Raw genomic sequence first — 18,426 nt, forward strand, 5'->3', positions numbered from 1 at the left:
ACTGAATCTAGTATTTTTGTTTGAAAAAAATAAATGAAGTGTAAGAAAATCTTCCACTGCACTCACAGAAAATTATTTTTAAAGCAGGAAAATTTGTTCAGCGGGATTTATATGAACATGGCATTTAGCCATCCAGGACTTTTGACTGACTTCTTAGTTTCTCTGTGTACATACTTATGGAATCTGCCCTTCAGTGCAAAAAAACTGCTGCAGCTGTTCTTGCCAAACCAGTGGCACAAGATGCACATCTCATACGATCCCAAAGCCAGAGCATAGATGGGAGAGTATTAAAGCGCTGTATAATTGCATCTCTCTGATGACTGCTTATGTGCTCTAATAGTGGGCATTTTATCTTGTTTCGCTTTGTTTCGGTTTTGCAGGCTGGCACAGTCATTTCCACAGCCCCTTGAAACAAAGCCATTGCTGAGCCAGCGGGAATCTGCTCCAGCGGGGAGCCTGCCGCAGCGCACCGACAGGCGCCCGCTGAGCGAAACCTTCGCCGACAGCTGGAATGACAGCTCACACTACGATAACACAGGGTTTGTGGCGGAGGAGAGCACGGTGGAGAATCCTAGTGCTAACCCCCTCCTGAGCACGAAATCTAGAAGCACATCTGCACACGGACGCAGGCCGTTGATTAGACAAGACAGGATAGTTGGCATTCCCCTGGAGCTGGAGCAGCCAACGCTCAGAAACACACACGAATCTGAAGTGCCTCCTCCCAATCCTTGGCAAAATTGGACCAGAACCCCCAGTCCTTTTGAAGACAGGACAGCTTTTCCTTCCAAACTGGAAAGCACTCCCACCACCAGCCCTTTGCCTGAGCGGAAAGACCATGTCAAAGAGTCTCCTGAAATGACTAGCACTTTCACTCCGGGAATAGCATGGGAATACCACGATTCAAATGCTAACAGAAGTCTCACAAATGTCTTTTCCCATATCCACTGTCGCCCAGATCCTTCCAAAAACATTATTTCAATCAGCAAGAGTACAGAACGGCTTTCTCCAATGATGCGGGATTTAAAAACTAACAAATTTAAGAAGTCGCAAAGTATCGATGAGATAGACATTGGTACATACAAAGTGTATAATATACCCTTAGAAAACTATGCATCTGGTAACGATACTGTAGGCACCCACGAGAGGGTGGACAAGCTCCTGGGCCCGGAGCACGGCATGCTGAGCATGTCCCGCAGCCAGTCGGTCCCCATGCTGGATGATGAGCTGCTGACCTACGGCAGCGTCAAGGTGCAGCCGCAGCAGAAGTCGTCCGTCACAAAGAAGGTCTACCAGTTTGACCAAAGCTTCAACCCGCAGGGAGCAGTGGAGGTCACAGCCGAGAAGAGGCTACTGCCGCCTTTCCAGCTCAACCCCGAGTACATCCCCCAGCAGAGTAAAAACCTGCCCCAGGATCTGGTCAGCCCGAGGGCCTACCGCGGCTACCCGCCTGTGGAGCACATGTTCTCCTTCTCCCAGCCTTCAGTGAACGACGAGGCAGTCAGTGCCCCCTTCGCAAGCCAGGGGTCTCGGCCGGGGTTCTTGAGGAGAGCAGATTCGTTGGCCAGCTCCACCGAGATGTCCATGTTCAGGAGAGTCAGTGAGCCCCACGAGCTGCCCCCGAGCGACAGGTATGGCAGGCCTCCCTACCGAGGAGCTGTGGAGCGCCAAAGCAGCATCTCGGTCTCTGAGTCTCAGTTCCTCAAGAGGAACGGCAGGTACGAAGACGAGCATCCTTCCTACCAAGAAGTGAAAGCCCAGACTGGAAGCTTTCCAGTTAAAAACCTTACACAAAGGCGGCCATTGTCTGCAAGAAGCTACAGTACAGAGAGTTACGGCACATCCCAAACCAGGCCGGTTTCAGCGAGGCCAACAATGGCAGCTCTGCTGGAAAAGATACCGTCAGACTATAACTTGGGTAACTATGGCGACAAGCCTTCCGATAACAGTGATATAAAGACAAGGCCTACCCCTGTGAAGGGAAATGAGAGCTGTGCTAAAATGCCCGCTGACTGGAGACAACAGCTACTTAGACATATAGAAGCTAGAAGGTTAGACAGGGTATGTTTGGCATTTCTCTGCAATTAATGCCTTTAGTTGTGTGTTTTGGTATGTCAAACTATTTGCACGTACAGTGGTAACCACCAGAATTCCCAGTAAAGAAATCCCTGCATTGGTGTCAGAGGAACCGGCCCGCAAAGGGGTCTGGGGGTGCTCAAAAGCAGCTGGAGTGAGGGGTTCCCGGGGAAATGAGTGATAAAGAGTCTCTGCACAAGTAATGCACCTCGGTGCACATTACTAACGTGGTAACTGCTGCAGCACTGTCTGAAGTAATAAAAACCGTGATAATCTCTCCTCATCAACAGATGTGAACGTGCTGCTGAAGTCCACCACTTCAGTAGTGATTGGAGAGCGTTAAAACATGCTGGGTACATCTTTGCAGTAAAAGGAAATAAAGAAAAACATCAGAGATAAAGAGTAAAATACTGTATTTTAGTTTTCATGTCACTGTTAGTGGAGGGGATTTAAAGGTATCTCTTAACTCTGAAAAGTATCACGGGATATACTCTGCCACTGTTTTTAATGAGGAATATGGTTATTAATCCTCTTAGCTGTAGGAAGTTATGCTTATTTGCCTTCTATACAAATCAGTACAGGTACTATAGTGCATGATTTCAGTCACTATCTTGACTATTTAATGACCTACTTCATGAATCTGATTTACTTCATAAGCTGAAGTGGTTGTGAAAAATTACTGCCAATGAAATGCATAAGTTAGTTTCAAAATGTGTCCATATACCTCTTCTATGCTAGGTGTTTCATGAGTTTGGTGTTAATATATTCATTACCTTCCAGTTGCTTGGATGCGATGCATATTTAAATATCATTAAGGATCAAATGGGTAAATTTTAAAAACTGGCTTGAAGGCTGAAGCTTTTTCCTTACTTCAGCTATTTTCGTTGTGCTGTGTAAAACTGATTGGAAAATACCTGATACCTAGGCAAAATAGTGCACCCCAAGTAGAGACATTTCTGGTGGAAATAAACACTTCCCAGATATTGTTTGTTTAAGAAATACCTTTACATTTAGTTTACAATGTGTATTTGCTTAAGAAATACTTTAACTCGTGGAAAGCTGACACTGGTTATTTCTCTAGTGACACGGAGCTGATAGTGATCCCTGCAGGTGCCAGTGAGCTAGTTTCTAGTTGTTTGCAACATACCATAAGCAAAGCTCTAAGAAGCTGGGCTGTCTTGTGGAGATTTTGCTGGTGAGAGCACCTGGGTACTGCGATGCAGCAGCTGCTGCAGGAGAAGCCGCTGCCCCTCTGCCCGGGGCTGGCGCGATGCTGGTCCGTGCAGGACCGATGTACCTGCTGCGCAGGGCCCAGGCAACGCTCGTCCCTTGCACGCAGCTGCAGCCGGGGAGCAGTCGCAGAGCTCGTAAGAAGGTGCAGAGCCTTCTTGTACAGGGTTTTTTCCTCTGCCTCTGATGCTCTTTTACACTAGATACGTATTTTCTGGCCCATCCATGGTTGTGCAGACGTACCAAAATTTGGCCATATTTGAAAAATAAAGACTTGTACCATGTTATATACTGCAATTTTCAAACAACAGATAATGACATATCTCATCTGCTGTCAGTGTTGAAGTCTTTTATGGTATCCATTTTATGTATAACTAGCAATGTATTTGCTTCCATGTGACCCAGTGCATGCATCAAGAAGCTATTTATTTCTTGGTACTGTTTGTTTGCTTAAACTAAAACTTTGTGAAATTAACCATATATGTGTGATACTTAATTCAATGAGCATGTGTGTTCATATCCTGTCACGTGGTTGTTTCCTCTACTCAGACCGCTGCTTACAAACACAACACAGTTAGCCTTGGCATGCTGCACTCTGGAGGTTTTTCAGCAATGCATGCCGGCAGAAGCATGACTTTAAACTTGCAGACTAAATCTAAATTTGAAAACCAAATGCTTCAAGAGCTACCTCTACCGAAAGTAAGTATGGGATAGCCAGCATATACCAGCATTACAAAATAAATTAATAATACTCCTTGCTTTTTCCTGGTTTAGCTTTTGCCTATTATTCATGCTTATACTATACAAAATCCAAAAAGCAAAGATGATGATAATACAGTTTTCCTACTCAATAATCTTGCTTTTTGGATTAAGTAGCTCACATGGCTGTCATTACTGCTTTCTGCTCTCGTGTTAAGACTGATGCGATCATTTTCTCAATGACTTAATCTTTGCACAGAAATGGAGAACATGTTTTGTTTTGTGACTGTTTGATCTTAGAAAAATTAATGTAGAAATGTTTAATATGCATTTAAATAGGCTTGGAAAGACAGAGATTTTAATATTTGAACATTAATTTGGTATGCTGTAATAGTTGATGAGTTCTGAGTACATGCCTACCACACCTAAAGTAATCTTAAGCTTCTCTTGAGTAATGCCTATAGAAAGAAAATAATTTTCTCATTTTTTAACTGTTTATTTTTCAGCTATTAACGATATGTTGTTGATAAGTACATGCATACAAAACTCTATACAACCAAATGCTTGATGGGAAAAGCACATGACAAGCCAGAGAGGGACATTGCTGAAGTGTTTTCAGCGTATCAGAGAGGAGATGCTGAGACCTTGCTCTGCGTCACGTATGGCCACACCGGAGTCACAGCAGCAGCCAGTTGCCCAACGCTTGCAAGCAGCCGCCCTGTTGGGATTGTCTGTGATGGCAGGGGGCTGCTGCAGTGCTGGGAGTGACGAGCATCGTTAAGTGTCTTACTGCATTAGCAGTAGTAGCTGTGGTACGAATTAGCAGCATCTCTGTCTGTGAGTAATTAAAGGGTAACAGAGCACAGATCCAGGCACTGAAATGAGATCATCTGTGCTGTTAATTGCTGGGCTGGCCTCAGGTGTGGTTTGGCCCGGGCCAGCTGGCACCCTCCCAGGCAATCCCTCGCCGGGGCTCCAGAGTCAGCACTGGCCAGGAATTCCCAAAGGAGGGTTCCAATGCCCAACTTCAGAGTTTAGATCCAAGCCTGTTTAGAAGAAAAAGATAATTTAATGGCAGCAACATGACCAGATTGTGCTGGCTGGCCAAAGGACAGACCTTAGGGCTGCTTAGCTTACCAATACAGGCATATGTGTGGTACAGTGGATTTCCCAGCAAAGCTGTGATAGGTTAGCAGCATGTGCACACGCGCACACACACACGTACGTCATTGTCAGATTTCTCCTGCTGTAACTGACTTTCTGTACACTGTTAACTTCATTTATACTTCCCATTCAGCTGTCCCTGGATTTAAACAAGTCCTGATGTTAGCGTGTGCTTCTCTGTTGTTGAGTTGATGACATCTAGGCCAAATCTTCACTGTAGGTGTGTGTGTGTTTGGGCACAGGCAGCCTGCTGGTGTTGGTCATACTGTTTTTTTCTTTCAAAGAATTTGTTTGTCTACTTGGGTATATACTAATTCATGTCACAAGTCCTTGAAAGAAGTCCATTTGACATCAGCTCCAAACAATGGTACTATTTATCCGCACACATTTAGGAATACGGCATTATATATATATATATATATATATATAACTTTAATAATTTTAGGCTGTAGATGAATGTGGGTACTGATAGATGGATGTGTCTGAGGAAATTAATGAAATTGTTGAGAGTGACATGTTTTGGGGTATGGTCTTACGTGAATTGTTCTGCTTTATATCTCACCAGCATTTCATTGCTACATACCCATATAAAATGTGATGCTGAACTGCATGAGGGGGGGTTTATTCTCTTACTGTCTATTTGGAAAGTAGAGAAAAATTACTGTTGGACAAGTAATATGAATGTTTAGTATTGTTTAGTTTTATCCCTTCATATGTTCTAAAGAATTTGCATTTCTTAAAGAATCCAGGCCACGGCAGTTTAATACTCACCTCTTCTTCTTCATTCTTTTGGCCTGGATTCAAGAGAGTAATGAGTGAGGTCTAATTGTCCAGTGGAAGATCAGGAAATCAAGTATAGCAAATTACTTATTATGGGAAAGTTTATTATATCGATTCTACACCATGTATACAATGTTTGAACTGCTGCTTTTCATTTTTTACCCAGACTTAATAGATAGGTAGTTTGTCTGCAGTCTGTCAAAGCTCTGTAAATGAATAATGTTGCAAGCAAATTCATTTTGCTGCAGAAAATGAAAAGAAAAACCTGTTATCACGGAATTTTCCTATTTATTGAGAAAACTGAAAGCACCCTCTGTGTTTTCTCTTTTTCCATTTTGAGTATAAACTCACCTCTGCAGATTAGTCAGTGGCTGATAAAAACAGCGCAGCATTGTCTGCAGTAACAAAAGAAACACATTTCAGAAGAATGCTTTCAGGTTTTGGCATCCATCTCACAGTTCTTTTTTGGTGTGCTTCATTCTCAGAAGTGTACAGTACTGCCTCCCTGTAGGAATAATCAGCGTATTCACATGGATCACTTAGGAGGAAAACCAGAAGTTCCTTTAGGAAGCTGCCTCTGTCCTTGCGTGGGGAGGGCACCTAGCATGGTTTAGACATTCACCTCCCAGGGAGGTGAGCAGATTTCCAGCACAGCCTTGGGCACCTCGGTGCGCAGGGGACTCTGGAAGCGGTGACTCACATCACAGAGATGATTTGTTTTTTACTACTACTGAGAGCAGAAATTTTTGCAGTTGTACTTTTTCATTTGAGAAGCTGTTTACTGCCCTGGTCTCAGATGATGTACTCCCGTTTGGGTGAAGGTTACGTGGGGACGTGCAGCAAACTGGGCAGAACGGCTGATTCATGAGTTTGTGAGGGCACAAAGAGCCCTACCAAGGCCCAAACCAGGACCCAGACTGATCTCTGGGTGAAGAGGGCTCAGCGCACCCTGGGCTGGGAAGCCTCGGGCCGGGGCTAACCCCAGGCAGCGTGTTCAGGCAGGCTGCTCACAGTCCTGGTTGGCCTGTCCACATAAAAAGGTTTAGCTGCATTGTGAGGGACTTAAAAGCCGTACAGTCAGGTTGCATGCATGCCTGCATGGCAGCGTGCAGCTCTGGGCTCAAACCTGCCGGCTTTAACAGAGCACTGTGCTAGCTGAGAGCAGCAGCACTGCTGCATCAGGCTCTGGGACCAGTGTCTGTTGAGTTGTGAGGGATAACCTATGGAAAAAGTGCTGAGCTTCGTTCCCGTTTTCCCATTTTTAATGTGTCTAAAGAAAGCTCAACAAGGGAGGTCTTGTGGTTTCAGCAGGGGAAATGTTTTTCTAGTGGTTTTTAATATAAGGAAAATCACATCTTTCCTCATTTTTCCAGAAGACTTCTTGAATGGTGAGGGAATTATAATGCAAGTTTTCTTTGATTTTTAAATAGTTACAGTTGAATTTTTTCACTTAACCTCTGAGCAGTATGATTTAAATCACAATTTATTTCTGTTTACTTTTAAAGGCTTTTTAAGCTTGCATAAAAAAAAAAAAATCGTTCGTGATTGACCAGTTACCAGCTTTAATATTTCAGTGATTTCATTTGTTCTTCAGTCATCTAAAGAAGTGTTTCATGATTATTTTTTTTAATCTAAAATGAAGAAGAAATTACTTGAATGGCAGAGGGGAAGAATAGACTTGGGTTTTTTCTTTGCAGATTGCCATTAGGCAGAACTGAGCAAGCATTAACTGACTAAGCACTGCATAATGCTGAGTGCTGTCAGTGGTCCCGCAATGTTGGCATTTTGGAAAGTCTGACACAAGGCATGCCCTTGTTACCAAAATTTCCAGTTATGGTAAAGAAATACAGAGACAGATAACAGAAAATCAGGATGGGACAGAAAAGGGTACATGTCCTCTAAAGTACTGAAAACAGGAGTAAAGTAACCAGGGGGAAAAGTGAAGAAACATGTATAAAAGGAGAGAAAAGTGGAAAATAATAACAGAAGTATCAAGCTCATTTATGAAACTTTAAATGTGTATTATGTCCATTCATATTCAGGAAAGCATTTAATTACTGATTAATATTGTACATATGATACACTTAACTTGGGCAAAACCAGCCATAGCCTAGAGAGCTCTGTGAGAAGTACACCGCGCACAGCGATGCACAGACCGTAGTGCGAGGTAAGAGTAGTCACAAATTCAATATTGCCATTAAGGAATATTTGCTGAGGAAGATACAAGGATATAATTTATCTTGGTGGCAAACACTAAATAAAGAAGTTGTTGATGCTTGAATGACCAGTAAGAAAGTTCTAACCTGAATGAGTAACAGCAGACTGCACGTTTAAGCATGGAACTTTGCCAAAATTTGTTCCTCTGAAAATAATGAGTTACGTTAAATTAATTTTCTTTTCTGCCATCATTCATTATTCTCAATATTTCTTTTATATATCTTTCAAGATGTCCTGCTTGCAGAGACTCCCACAACAATATGATTGCACGTTAACAACATAATGTAAAAATGCAAGAGGATTACCATTTTAGCAATAGTGTGTTGCAGTTTAACTGGTTTGATTTACTGAAGTAAATATGAAGAGAGAATTTTCTGTCGTGGTGTGTCCAGTGACTAAAGGCTGCCCTACCGTTTCTGCAACAGACCCCATCGCAGCAGAGCAGCATTCTGGACAACGGGCAGGAGGAGGTGTCTGTGAGCAGCCAGTGGAACCCCTACCCGCTGGGGCGGCGGGACGTGCCCCCGGACACCGTCACAAAGAAGGTAAGCAGCAAGAGCAAAGCTGCTGACATAGCCATGGTTGTTGTCTCTCCCCAGCAAATCACTGGAAGGAGAAGAAGAGGTTAATGAGGACAGGTTTGGGAAACACATGCTTTTGTTTCAGAGTTTAAAGCAATAATAATTATGTATTAAGGATGGTGTTTTCATGCCTGCTACCCATTTTTGTATTTATTTATGCAGATGCCAGTAGTTACGTCTATAGTGTGTGAAATGAGCACAGTGGGCTTGGCAGGTTTATTCCTGGATGTATCACAGAGCCATCAGTTCCCTCTTGTCCTGAAAAGTCTTGATTCAAATGTTTCAATTACATTTTTCAGATCGTGACAAAAAATAAATGTGTTGAGATGGAGGCCAGCCCGGTGTCTGGTCAGTCACAGACATGCTAAGCACACATCATTTGCTGATAAACTCATTAGAAAGGGATCTAATTTCAAGTACCTTGTGGTGGTAGATACTAAATTACAGTGCTTGAATCTGGCCTGGTTCTGTGAAAACACTGGCTGCTCTCTCCCAGCCCCAACTTGGCTCTGCTCACCGACTGAGAAACTCATTTTTAGAAGCTCTGATCATAAAGCCGGAGAATGGGGGATCTTGACAAACTAAACTGTTTGCAGTCAACTTTAGAAGGTGGAGCAGCACATGTAAGCAGTGATGATTACATTGATTGTTACCCATGTGGAGATCAGTCCTGCTCCTTCCTGAAGTAAAGCCTTGTGAGTGAAGACCGGTGTGATAGTCATAATGTGCACACTCATGACTTCTGTAGCATGATGAACCAACAGCACTGATGGGGCAAGTATGTCCCTACTGGCTTCACACCTTTTTATCCAGGACAGTTTCAGAAGCAGTAGCACTCATACAGAAGTAGTGATGAGAGATATGTACAAGACAATTGCTTGGAGATGAGGGACGAAAGCCATTGCACCTAGAGCAGCCCAGAGGCTCCTTCCCAGGCACAGGAGGGTGAGGAGGAGGTGCCCTGGCGTGGTTCATGGAGTTGGCTCTGATGGCCAAGTAACTCGGAGGGTTTCTTTATCCTCTAGTATGCAAGAAACTAGGGTAAGAAATTTAAAAGGAGTCATTGCTTATCTTTGTTGGCGTATTGGTATAAAACCTGTGTTTATCCATTCACACAATCTAACATGGTCTGTGTCTTGCATTTGTGCATCATCAGTGTTACTATAATAAGAAACCACAGATTCTGTTTTGTTCTGAATATTTCAGTATCTGGCTGCTCAGATGTGGTAAGTACAAACATTGCATAACCATACTGAAATCTGCTTAACTCAGTGGAGCAATCCATTGTTACATCCGTTGTCAGCTACTTTAATTATACTGTAAATATTGGACACTGAGCTGAAAATAATTAACTTTTGTGGTGGATGTTAAATGAAGAATACAAATGAAATAGGGGAAGCAGTCTGCACAATAGAGATTTTTTCTGCAGAATAAATAATTCCCATTTCCAGGAAAGGCAGCTTATCCATCTCCAGCAAGAGCCACATTGTGCATACACAAGAAGTAGTGATATGATCTCTTCAAAGTTTATTAGTAGGAGTGAGAAAATGAATTCTGAAAAATGTTTACCCACCATTCTCAGGAGGTAGTCTGCAATGTGCAGTTACGACAACGCTAATCTCTTCTCCATTGAAAGTGACCTCGAGTGTCTTGGTTTCCTAGCATCTGGGGATTAAAATATAGCAATTATTTGAAGTCAAGACTCAGAAAATCTATAGAATTGAAGTTCAACATAACAGACAATTGAGTGATGTAAATATAAATTGTAGTATATGTTTTGTTTTTCTACTAACCTAACAGCACTAGTGTAAATGGGCTCCTGCAGAGCAGAGTCACTACATGGTAGTGCTGCACTTGGGAAATCCCTGGAGGAAGAGCTGGGACTTGTTCTTCCAAGGGGAAGAGCTTGTGCTACAGACGGATGGAGTGTGTACTCAGGCTGATGTACTATGTATACAGACGCAGTAATACATGTTCCTAAATTATCCACACACAGGGGGCTGCTGTACATATAGTGATGGCTATTTATGTATGTTAGGTAGGGTGGGAATACTACATAGTAATCTCCACATAATTATGTGGGGTGTAAATTCTTGGTTCTGTCCTTTTTGCTGTTCAGAATACAGATTAAATGCCATTTTTATTTTAAGTATGATCATTTATGTGATCATCCCATAATTCATGGGCTATTTCTCCTCTGGAAAGCTGGATATTTTAATCTTCAAATTGAATAAGCCACTGATTTATTAAAAGACCACAGTATTTATGCTTCTTGGAAGATGACTTTTTCTGTCATGTCAACAAGACAGAAGTCAGCTACATTCTTGATTAAATCAATTGTATTCTGCATTAGCTGCCTCTGCATACAAAGGGAAAGGGTGGAAGTGTGGCTGGGGTCACCAGAAGGGAACCTGAAAATTGCTGCTTGTGAAAGAGGGAGGTTGAAGAGTGAGAGCGAAGATGGAAAATGAACAGGCTTCAGGCTGGCCACCGCAGCTACAGGGTGGTGACACTGAGGGCGAGCCATGCAGGTTTGGGGGGTGCCGGTCTCTGTTGGCTGCGGGACTGCAGCAGCCCACGTGGCACCTGACACCATGCAGACTCGTGGAGATGCCTGCGTGGGCTGTAGTGGTCTCGGTGGATGTGGAAGGCGCCTATACCGTGGAACTGGAGCAAGGCAGCTGCCTCAAAACTACCATGTACAGAAGTGTCTGAGTCACCATTTCTCTCCCTTTCTGGCTTGGGAGTATTTCTGTTAGCCACTGATGGGAGGCTCAATACAGAGGCCTTTTTGCCTGATAAAAAGATTTGAGGTTTTTCAGTGAAGAAATGTTTGTATTTGAAATAGACATCTTCCTCTGAGGCAGACGGGACACCTGCTGTAGACTGTTGGGCAAACAGCAGAATTTATGAGTTTCTGCTTTTTTGGGATCATCTTGTGACAAGTGTGACACCATGTGAAGTGCAGAACCATGCTGCACGTGGTCACCTGCTCACCTGGCGTCTCCGCAGTGCAGGGTGACGTGGGTTCAGCCACCCGCTGTGGCTACGGCTTGTTGCTGCTGGGCAGTTAACGAATAGCTGCAAAGTTTGTCTTGAGCATTTTCTTTCCCTTCCGATCTTGGTTGATTGAAGGTCTCTGACCTGTAAGAGAGGGAAGTTCACAGTACAGACTGACTTCACCAGGCTGTTCTTGGAGTAAGTTTGTCATCGTCTCTTGAGCAATTCCATGTCAAGGAGAGTTTGGGGATTGAAGATTTCAGCACAGGGAGTAAGAGATGTCTCTGTCATTACGCACTTGAGACTCTCTCTCTTGTACTAAAACGAAGAACCATCAGACGTATAATTCTGCCTAGTCCCTTGCTTTAAATGTTGTCAGCAAAAAAATAAGACAGAGCAGATCAGTTTTGCTTGTAATCACTGCACGTCTCGCTGGGATTCTGTGTTCAGTGACACGAGCAGCTCCAGCTGCATCTGTATTAATGATGTGTTCTGCAGATGATGCAAATCTGTTAATATGTATTTTTGCTATGACAACAAGCAATTAATTCCAGTGCCCTGGCTGCTATAACTTCCGAGGCCAGATGATTGGCCAACGGGTAAGGAATGTTTTGATCTTTTGCTGGATTAAATTTAGTTTTGTCTAAAATACAGACTCACAATTGGTGACTCTTCCACCCAGGATCATAAAGGTTCAGTTGCGCTGAGGATTAGACCTTCACAAGGTGATGTGATTGTGGTGTTGGCTGGTGTAACCTCAATGTGAAACGTTGTTTAAGCAGGTCTGTTTTGTGCGTAGAGGCTCGCAGGTACCGGGACATGCAATCAGAATGCTCTGTCACATTCAAGCTGTTCAAATAGTAGCGCTGGTTGGTGGGTGCATATAATCTGAAAACTCTCAGTAGCAACGGTGTGGTATTTCATGGAGGTAATAATATTTGATCATACACATGGGTCTTGCTTGTTCCCTTACAGCTAAGTTGCACGTGAGTATAAGAAACAACATTTTTGCAATCTTTTGCACAGATTTGCCTCAAATATTTATGTAATCTGTGTACCTAAATAGAGACTGTGTATCAAAGAGTAAGCAAGTATGTAACTTCACCATGTCAAGAACAGAATACAGAAAGCAGACCTCACCTGTTAGGTCACAGCTGCAAGCGTGAAAGGTGGTGGGGACAGAGGCAACGAAGAGTGATAGCAGTCATCCATTTTTTTCTGAAAATATCAAAAGGCCATGTCAATGTACATGCAGTATTTCACTTACATTTACAAAATATTAGATCTTCAAATCAGCAGATGTTACCATAGAAATTTGATACTTTGATTAGTTACATTTTGCAAGAGCCACATTTGTTCTGAGGACAAGGCACAGGATTCAACTAATTGTGCTTTCCGTACATAGTGCACAATACTGGCCAATACCCGTATTTGGGTTATAAATCTTGTTCCAAACTACCCTCAGAAAAAAAACACACCCATTCCATTATCTTCAGAGTGTGCTATGATGAATAATCCACCCTGCTTCAATTTATTAAACGTTTTCAGGTCACAAAACATTCTGAGCAGGAGCATACATCATGACGTGAAGGAAAGAAATATTTTCTGTTTATAAAACATACTGTATACAGCTAACTTCCCTTCAACCTCCTAGGGTCACCGAACGCAATGGCCTTATCCTTGCTGCTTTTAATCACAGTTTCTTCCAACTGTGGTCAAAAGGCAAACCTCTGATATGATTTAAGAGGTTTGCTTTTACTTGACTCTGTAAGTTGTAATAATTGCTTCTTTTCAGCTTCCTGAATTTCTGGCCTAACGGGTTACGTTACCCACAGGCAGGTAGCCATATCCAGACTTTAATGGGATCGCAAAGCCTACAGCATCGGAGCCGTGAGCAGCAGTATGAAGGAAACATGAACAAAGTCACCATCCAGCAGTTCCAGCCGCCACTGCCTATTCAGATTCCCTCTTCGCAGAGCTCTCGAGCACCTCAGACGGGGCGATGTTTAATCCAAACCAAGGGTCAGAGAAGTACGGATGCGTATCAGGAGCAGGTGAGAAAGTGTGTCTATAAAATAACACTTGGACAAAAACTCCCTGGTTTTTTCTGCCCTGTGTACAGCAGGAGGAGGGAGCTGGGGCAGTGACAGTGCAGCAGGGCCGGGCAGCATCAGCAGGTACGGCCGAGCTGGCGGTGGGTGGGCAGCTCCGGCCTCTTCCCCAGCACCAGCACCAACAGCCTTTTTGTTCTTGGATTGACCAAGCGACACAATCTGGCATTGAAGCTCCCAAACAGACCTAATGTCACTGGGTCATACCAAATGCCTTGGCTGGCTTTGCCAGTTCCCCAGGAACCTAGCTGAGTGCTCAGCGTGCAGCGTGTCTGGCACGGCGCAGGTCTTCTCCGCTTCGTATCGGCTGCTCCAGTTCAGCCCTGCGGAAGGCCAGCTGTGGCTCCAGTACCCCCGTCTAGCCAAGTGGGTGCCAATGAGTTTCTTCATTAAGTGGTCCTGTCCCTTAATGATGGCAACTGAGACACCTGACTTGTAGAATAATGCTCAGAATCATTAGTAAACCTTTCTCTTGTGTCAAGTGTTGATAATTCACACGAGTAGCTGCCTATATTAACTCCCAGAGTATTGCACTGAGCTTCAGAAGCAATTGCTTGTGTGGCTCGAGTACATGCTCAGACTGGCTCAATGAGTAGTCATTTAGCTACACTGAAGCAATTTTTATTTTAAATCCAATTACCCAATGTCATTTAGAGTCATCCTGACTAAAAGATAAGATTCAGCACTATTTCCCGGAGTATGGCACTTGTAAAAGTGGTTGGTGTTCAGTGCAGGCTACCAGGGCTGTGGCTCTGGTCCTGAAAATGGTCTGAAGATCTCAGAGCTTCACAGTACTTACTCCTTGGGTTTGTCCCAGGCATAGCACCCAGGGATGCTGCATGTGTGACACCTAGAAAAATAAAAGTGCACATGCTGAAGCCTCACAGACAGATTTATCCCAGTGTTTAATTGGAATGTTTGGCTGGTATGAACTGCTAAAGTCTAAAGGGTTGGTTTTTTTCTCCTTGAAAATAAAATCTTAAAATATATGCAAAAATCCATGTAGCACTGTGAATATTACGGCATCGTTGCAGCAGGCTAAAATCGTGACAATACTTTCAGTTTATAATGATATTCGGCTGACTTGGTGCTGTGTAATGCAGCTTCTGAGAGAGTCAGCTCGTCTTGTTAATGGTGAGACGGGATCTGTGCAAAGAAGATGCCATTGTTTAGACAAGCTTCAGTGCTGGCATTGACTTATCTTGCTGTATCTTTTTAACCTAGTTTTGTGTGAGGATAGAGAAGAATCCTGGCCTTGGTTTTAGTATCAGTGGTGGAATAAGTGGACAAGGAAATCCATTCAAACCTTCTGATAAGGTAAGTTATAAGTTTTTCTCTAATTAGTCCTTATTTTAGAGTGCTATGTAGTGGAGACATAGAGAACATGAGTAAAATTTTTATGCACTTCTTTTGTGATAATTGAAATAAGTTTTTTCTTGTGCCTCACTAGTTGGGGTTTTTTTTGTTCAGGGAGTGCTGTTCGCTGCCTTTTCGGTTTTGGTGGTTTTTTTTTTCCCCTGGTTAATGAAGATTAGAGAATCAAAGCAGAAAGCACATAGGTGTCTGCCTTATATTCCATGTGTAAGACAGTTTTTCAGATTGTTTTCTGGTGAATTGTCTCTCTCACTTTTTTCTTTTAGGAGTCAATATAGCCCCTGATTTGACTTTGAGTAAAGTCATTAGAGGGGATACTAAACCAGTAATAGCATCGCTAGGTAGCTGAAATGCCGAATAAAACCGGCCTGGCTGGACCCTGGCCTGGAGATCATTGGTGCCTCACACACACCATGGAAGCAGCCTTGTGTTCTGTACTGGGAATTAAACATGTCACCGTTATGGTACATGAGGGCCAGGGAGACTCAGTAGTCGTTCTGGGAATTGCATGTTTCAGAGGCTGATAAATCTCTGTACAGTAAAAGGAAGCCTAGTAAAAACACAACACCTGGTGACTATCAGCTACACGGGGCTTTGGGATTAGGAAGTGGGCTCTTAGACCTGTGAATTTACCTGTTCTGTGCAGTAAAACTGACTGGAGTTTGTTGAAAAACAAGTACTATGGGTATCTCTTTGTAGAACATATTCTTGTAGTTTATATTCTTTGATAATACTGGGTTCAGTAAGAGACAGTCATAACTTCCATAAATACTATGTTTGGCAAATGATGAAATTAAAACTGTCTTTTCCATCTCTTCTCAAAAATTTGAGATCTGCAGGCAAATTAAATAAAATCATTTCCCCATCACTCGGAATTACAACAGAAAGCTAACTGGAAATGTAAAATACCCTTGGAAATAGAAATCTAACACAGTCTTAATTCCTTTCAGTTTTCTCATTGACAATCCCTGTTTTGGACATCAAGAGTAGTTCCATTTAATGATATAACCATTAGGCTTTTTAATGACTCTCCCTTAAAACATACATACTTCAATGTCCTTCTGTGAGACTGCACACTAGAATTACACTTTATAACGTTATGGGTTTATTCCACAGTTCAGTGTGTGATGCTAGAATTAAGCTGTATTATGCCATCTATCCCTTGCTTGAAATTACTAAAGAAGAGTCTGTATCCCACTGTGAATGTGTCTGCACCGGTAATGTGCAGACCACTATTTACAGCTGTATGTTTCTGTGTTGTTACTCTGAAATGTTGCTGCCTGCACCGTTCAGTCAGATTTATCACGTTTTAAATATCACAGAGGCGCTAAGAGGGAGGTGCTCTCTCGTCAGACATGCCAGTCGTTTGCGATGGGTTTAAGTCGCACGTAGGGTACTGCTCTGTCTGTGAGGTGGGGTCAGCGGGGATGGCAGTGAGCACTGGTGCCTGACGATACCCCTCTGCCCTGGCACGCTGCTGGTTTGGCAAGGAAAGGACAGGAAAAGCATAAAACGCACAGAAGCGATCAGTCGTTCCGAACGGCAGACTTGGGTCAAGTTAATGGCACGTGGATGAAATTTAAGCAGCCCATCGCTCTGCTCCCGAGGAGCTCAGGTTTTTATAAGGTTAATAGAAATCCTGGACAGTACCTTGCTGCAGAAGGCTATCAGATCCCTCAAGGACCTACGTGATTTGCATGGTGATACCAAGCAGGGAATTTCTCTGGTGCCTGTGAGAGCAGTGTAAGTGGCTAAGGGTCAGCCTGAGCTCGGCTCTAGCCTGCGTAGTGCTCACCCCGGCACGGGGCAGGCACAGCAGGGGGAGGGACAGAAGTAAGGGCAGCATGAGCTGTATGGGAAATATTTCAAATGTGCTCATCACCTAGGAACTCCATCTTTGATTTGGGGGTTTATTAACGTATTTTGCTGAAATTCTGAAAAAAATCTAAAAATATTACTTAATAACTTTTCCCTTTTCAAAGTCATTCACTCATCAGACACTGGTTTAAGTGCCAGTCCTACAGACCATTGTTCTGAATATCTCAAGGGCTGAATAGCGAGACCACTTTTTAGAAATTATTTTTGAACTTTTTTTTTTTCTTAGAGGAAGTAAACAAAGGTCACTGATAGATTATGGTATGCGTTATTCTAATAAATCAATGCTTGCTCCATTTTAATTATCCTCCTGATAACCCTGTTACTCTTGCCATGTTCATATTGGACATTATTTTGTGACATGGAATCTTAGTTTCAAATGGCCCACAATTATGTGTCTGTCGGGTGATGAGCAGCTGAAGGTCATGGAGAGCTGCTACAAACCCATACTAGTGTTTGACTGCAATCAGATCAAAAAACGAGTTTAGTGTTTAGACCATTGCCAGAGTATATAAAGCCCCCAGACACCAGTTAGGGAGACACCTGTATTTTGGGAACTAGTTCTTGGTGATAGCATCCTAACCTCTGTTACTTCTGACTTATAGGGTATCTTTGTTACTAGGGTTCAGCCTGACGGACCAGCATCCAGCCTGCTCCAGCCTGGCGATAAGATCCTCCAGGTACGGATGGATTTAACTGCTTTGTAACTCAGCTCAGTCTTTGCGTCTTAGAAGTACAGTGATGCTGTTTCCAGTACAAGTTAACTGCTCGTGGTGTTGTTACAGGAGTTCAGTATTGAGTTATGCCAGTGTTACCGCGGTACTTTTGAAAGCTGGTCTTGGGAGGAATAAAGCTGTTTGAAAGCAAACTGAGGATGTGAAAAAGAGGCACTGGGGTGTGCTGCCTGACTGGCGGGGAGCTGAAATACACCCGGGGAGCACCCTGAGCGCAGAGGGTCCGCAGCACAGCCAGGAGCCAGGCCAGCCTGCATTTTGCCTGCTCCCTCCCCAGGGGTGCTGAGTAAGGCTTGCGGCTGCCAGCACCAGCCTTCTGGGGCCGGGGGTGGCACTGCAGGAAAGGGTTAATGCTTATAACCTGTCACAGAAAGGACCCAGGTGACACGTTTAAACTCTAAAATCAAAATAATCCTTACATCATATCCGGCTTCTCCACACCAGTGGTGCAGGGAGGAAGGAGCTTTACAAGCAGTTTCACAAGTGTAGTATATGACAAAGCAAGGCGTGTTTAGTTTTTACCTTTGCAGCTGATTGGCACTGGGGTAAGGAGCTATGTCGTCACATTTTTTGACAGAATTGCAGTAT

The 18,426-nt window shown here is 43.4% G+C and overlaps 1 protein-coding gene across 6 annotated transcripts in view; it reads left to right on the forward strand.

The window, feature by feature from the left end:
- Positions 1–18,426, forward strand: part of LRRC7 (leucine rich repeat containing 7) — a 182,456-nt gene that overhangs the window by 153,232 nt on the left and 10,798 nt on the right. For 3 of the 6 annotated variants that reach the window (XM_040610695.1, XM_040610688.1, XM_040610692.1), the window contains 6 exons: positions 381–2,058; positions 3,853–4,002; positions 8,589–8,708; positions 13,580–13,798; positions 15,080–15,172; positions 17,710–17,784. In XM_040610695.1, coding sequence (XP_040466629.1) covers positions 381–2,058; positions 3,853–4,002; positions 8,589–8,708; positions 13,580–13,798; positions 15,080–15,172; positions 17,710–17,784 — 2,335 coding nt within the window. Of the gene's footprint in view, positions 1–380; positions 2,059–3,852; positions 4,003–8,588; positions 8,709–13,539; positions 13,799–15,079; positions 15,173–17,709; positions 17,785–18,426 lie in introns of those variants that run through there. The other 3 variants (XM_040610690.1, XM_040610689.1, XM_040610691.1) reach the window with 3 other exon arrangements.

The sequence above is a fragment of the Falco naumanni genome, chromosome 11 (assembly GCF_017639655.2).
Source record: "Falco naumanni isolate bFalNau1 chromosome 11, bFalNau1.pat, whole genome shotgun sequence".
NCBI lineage: Eukaryota > Metazoa > Chordata > Aves > Falconiformes > Falconidae > Falco > Falco naumanni.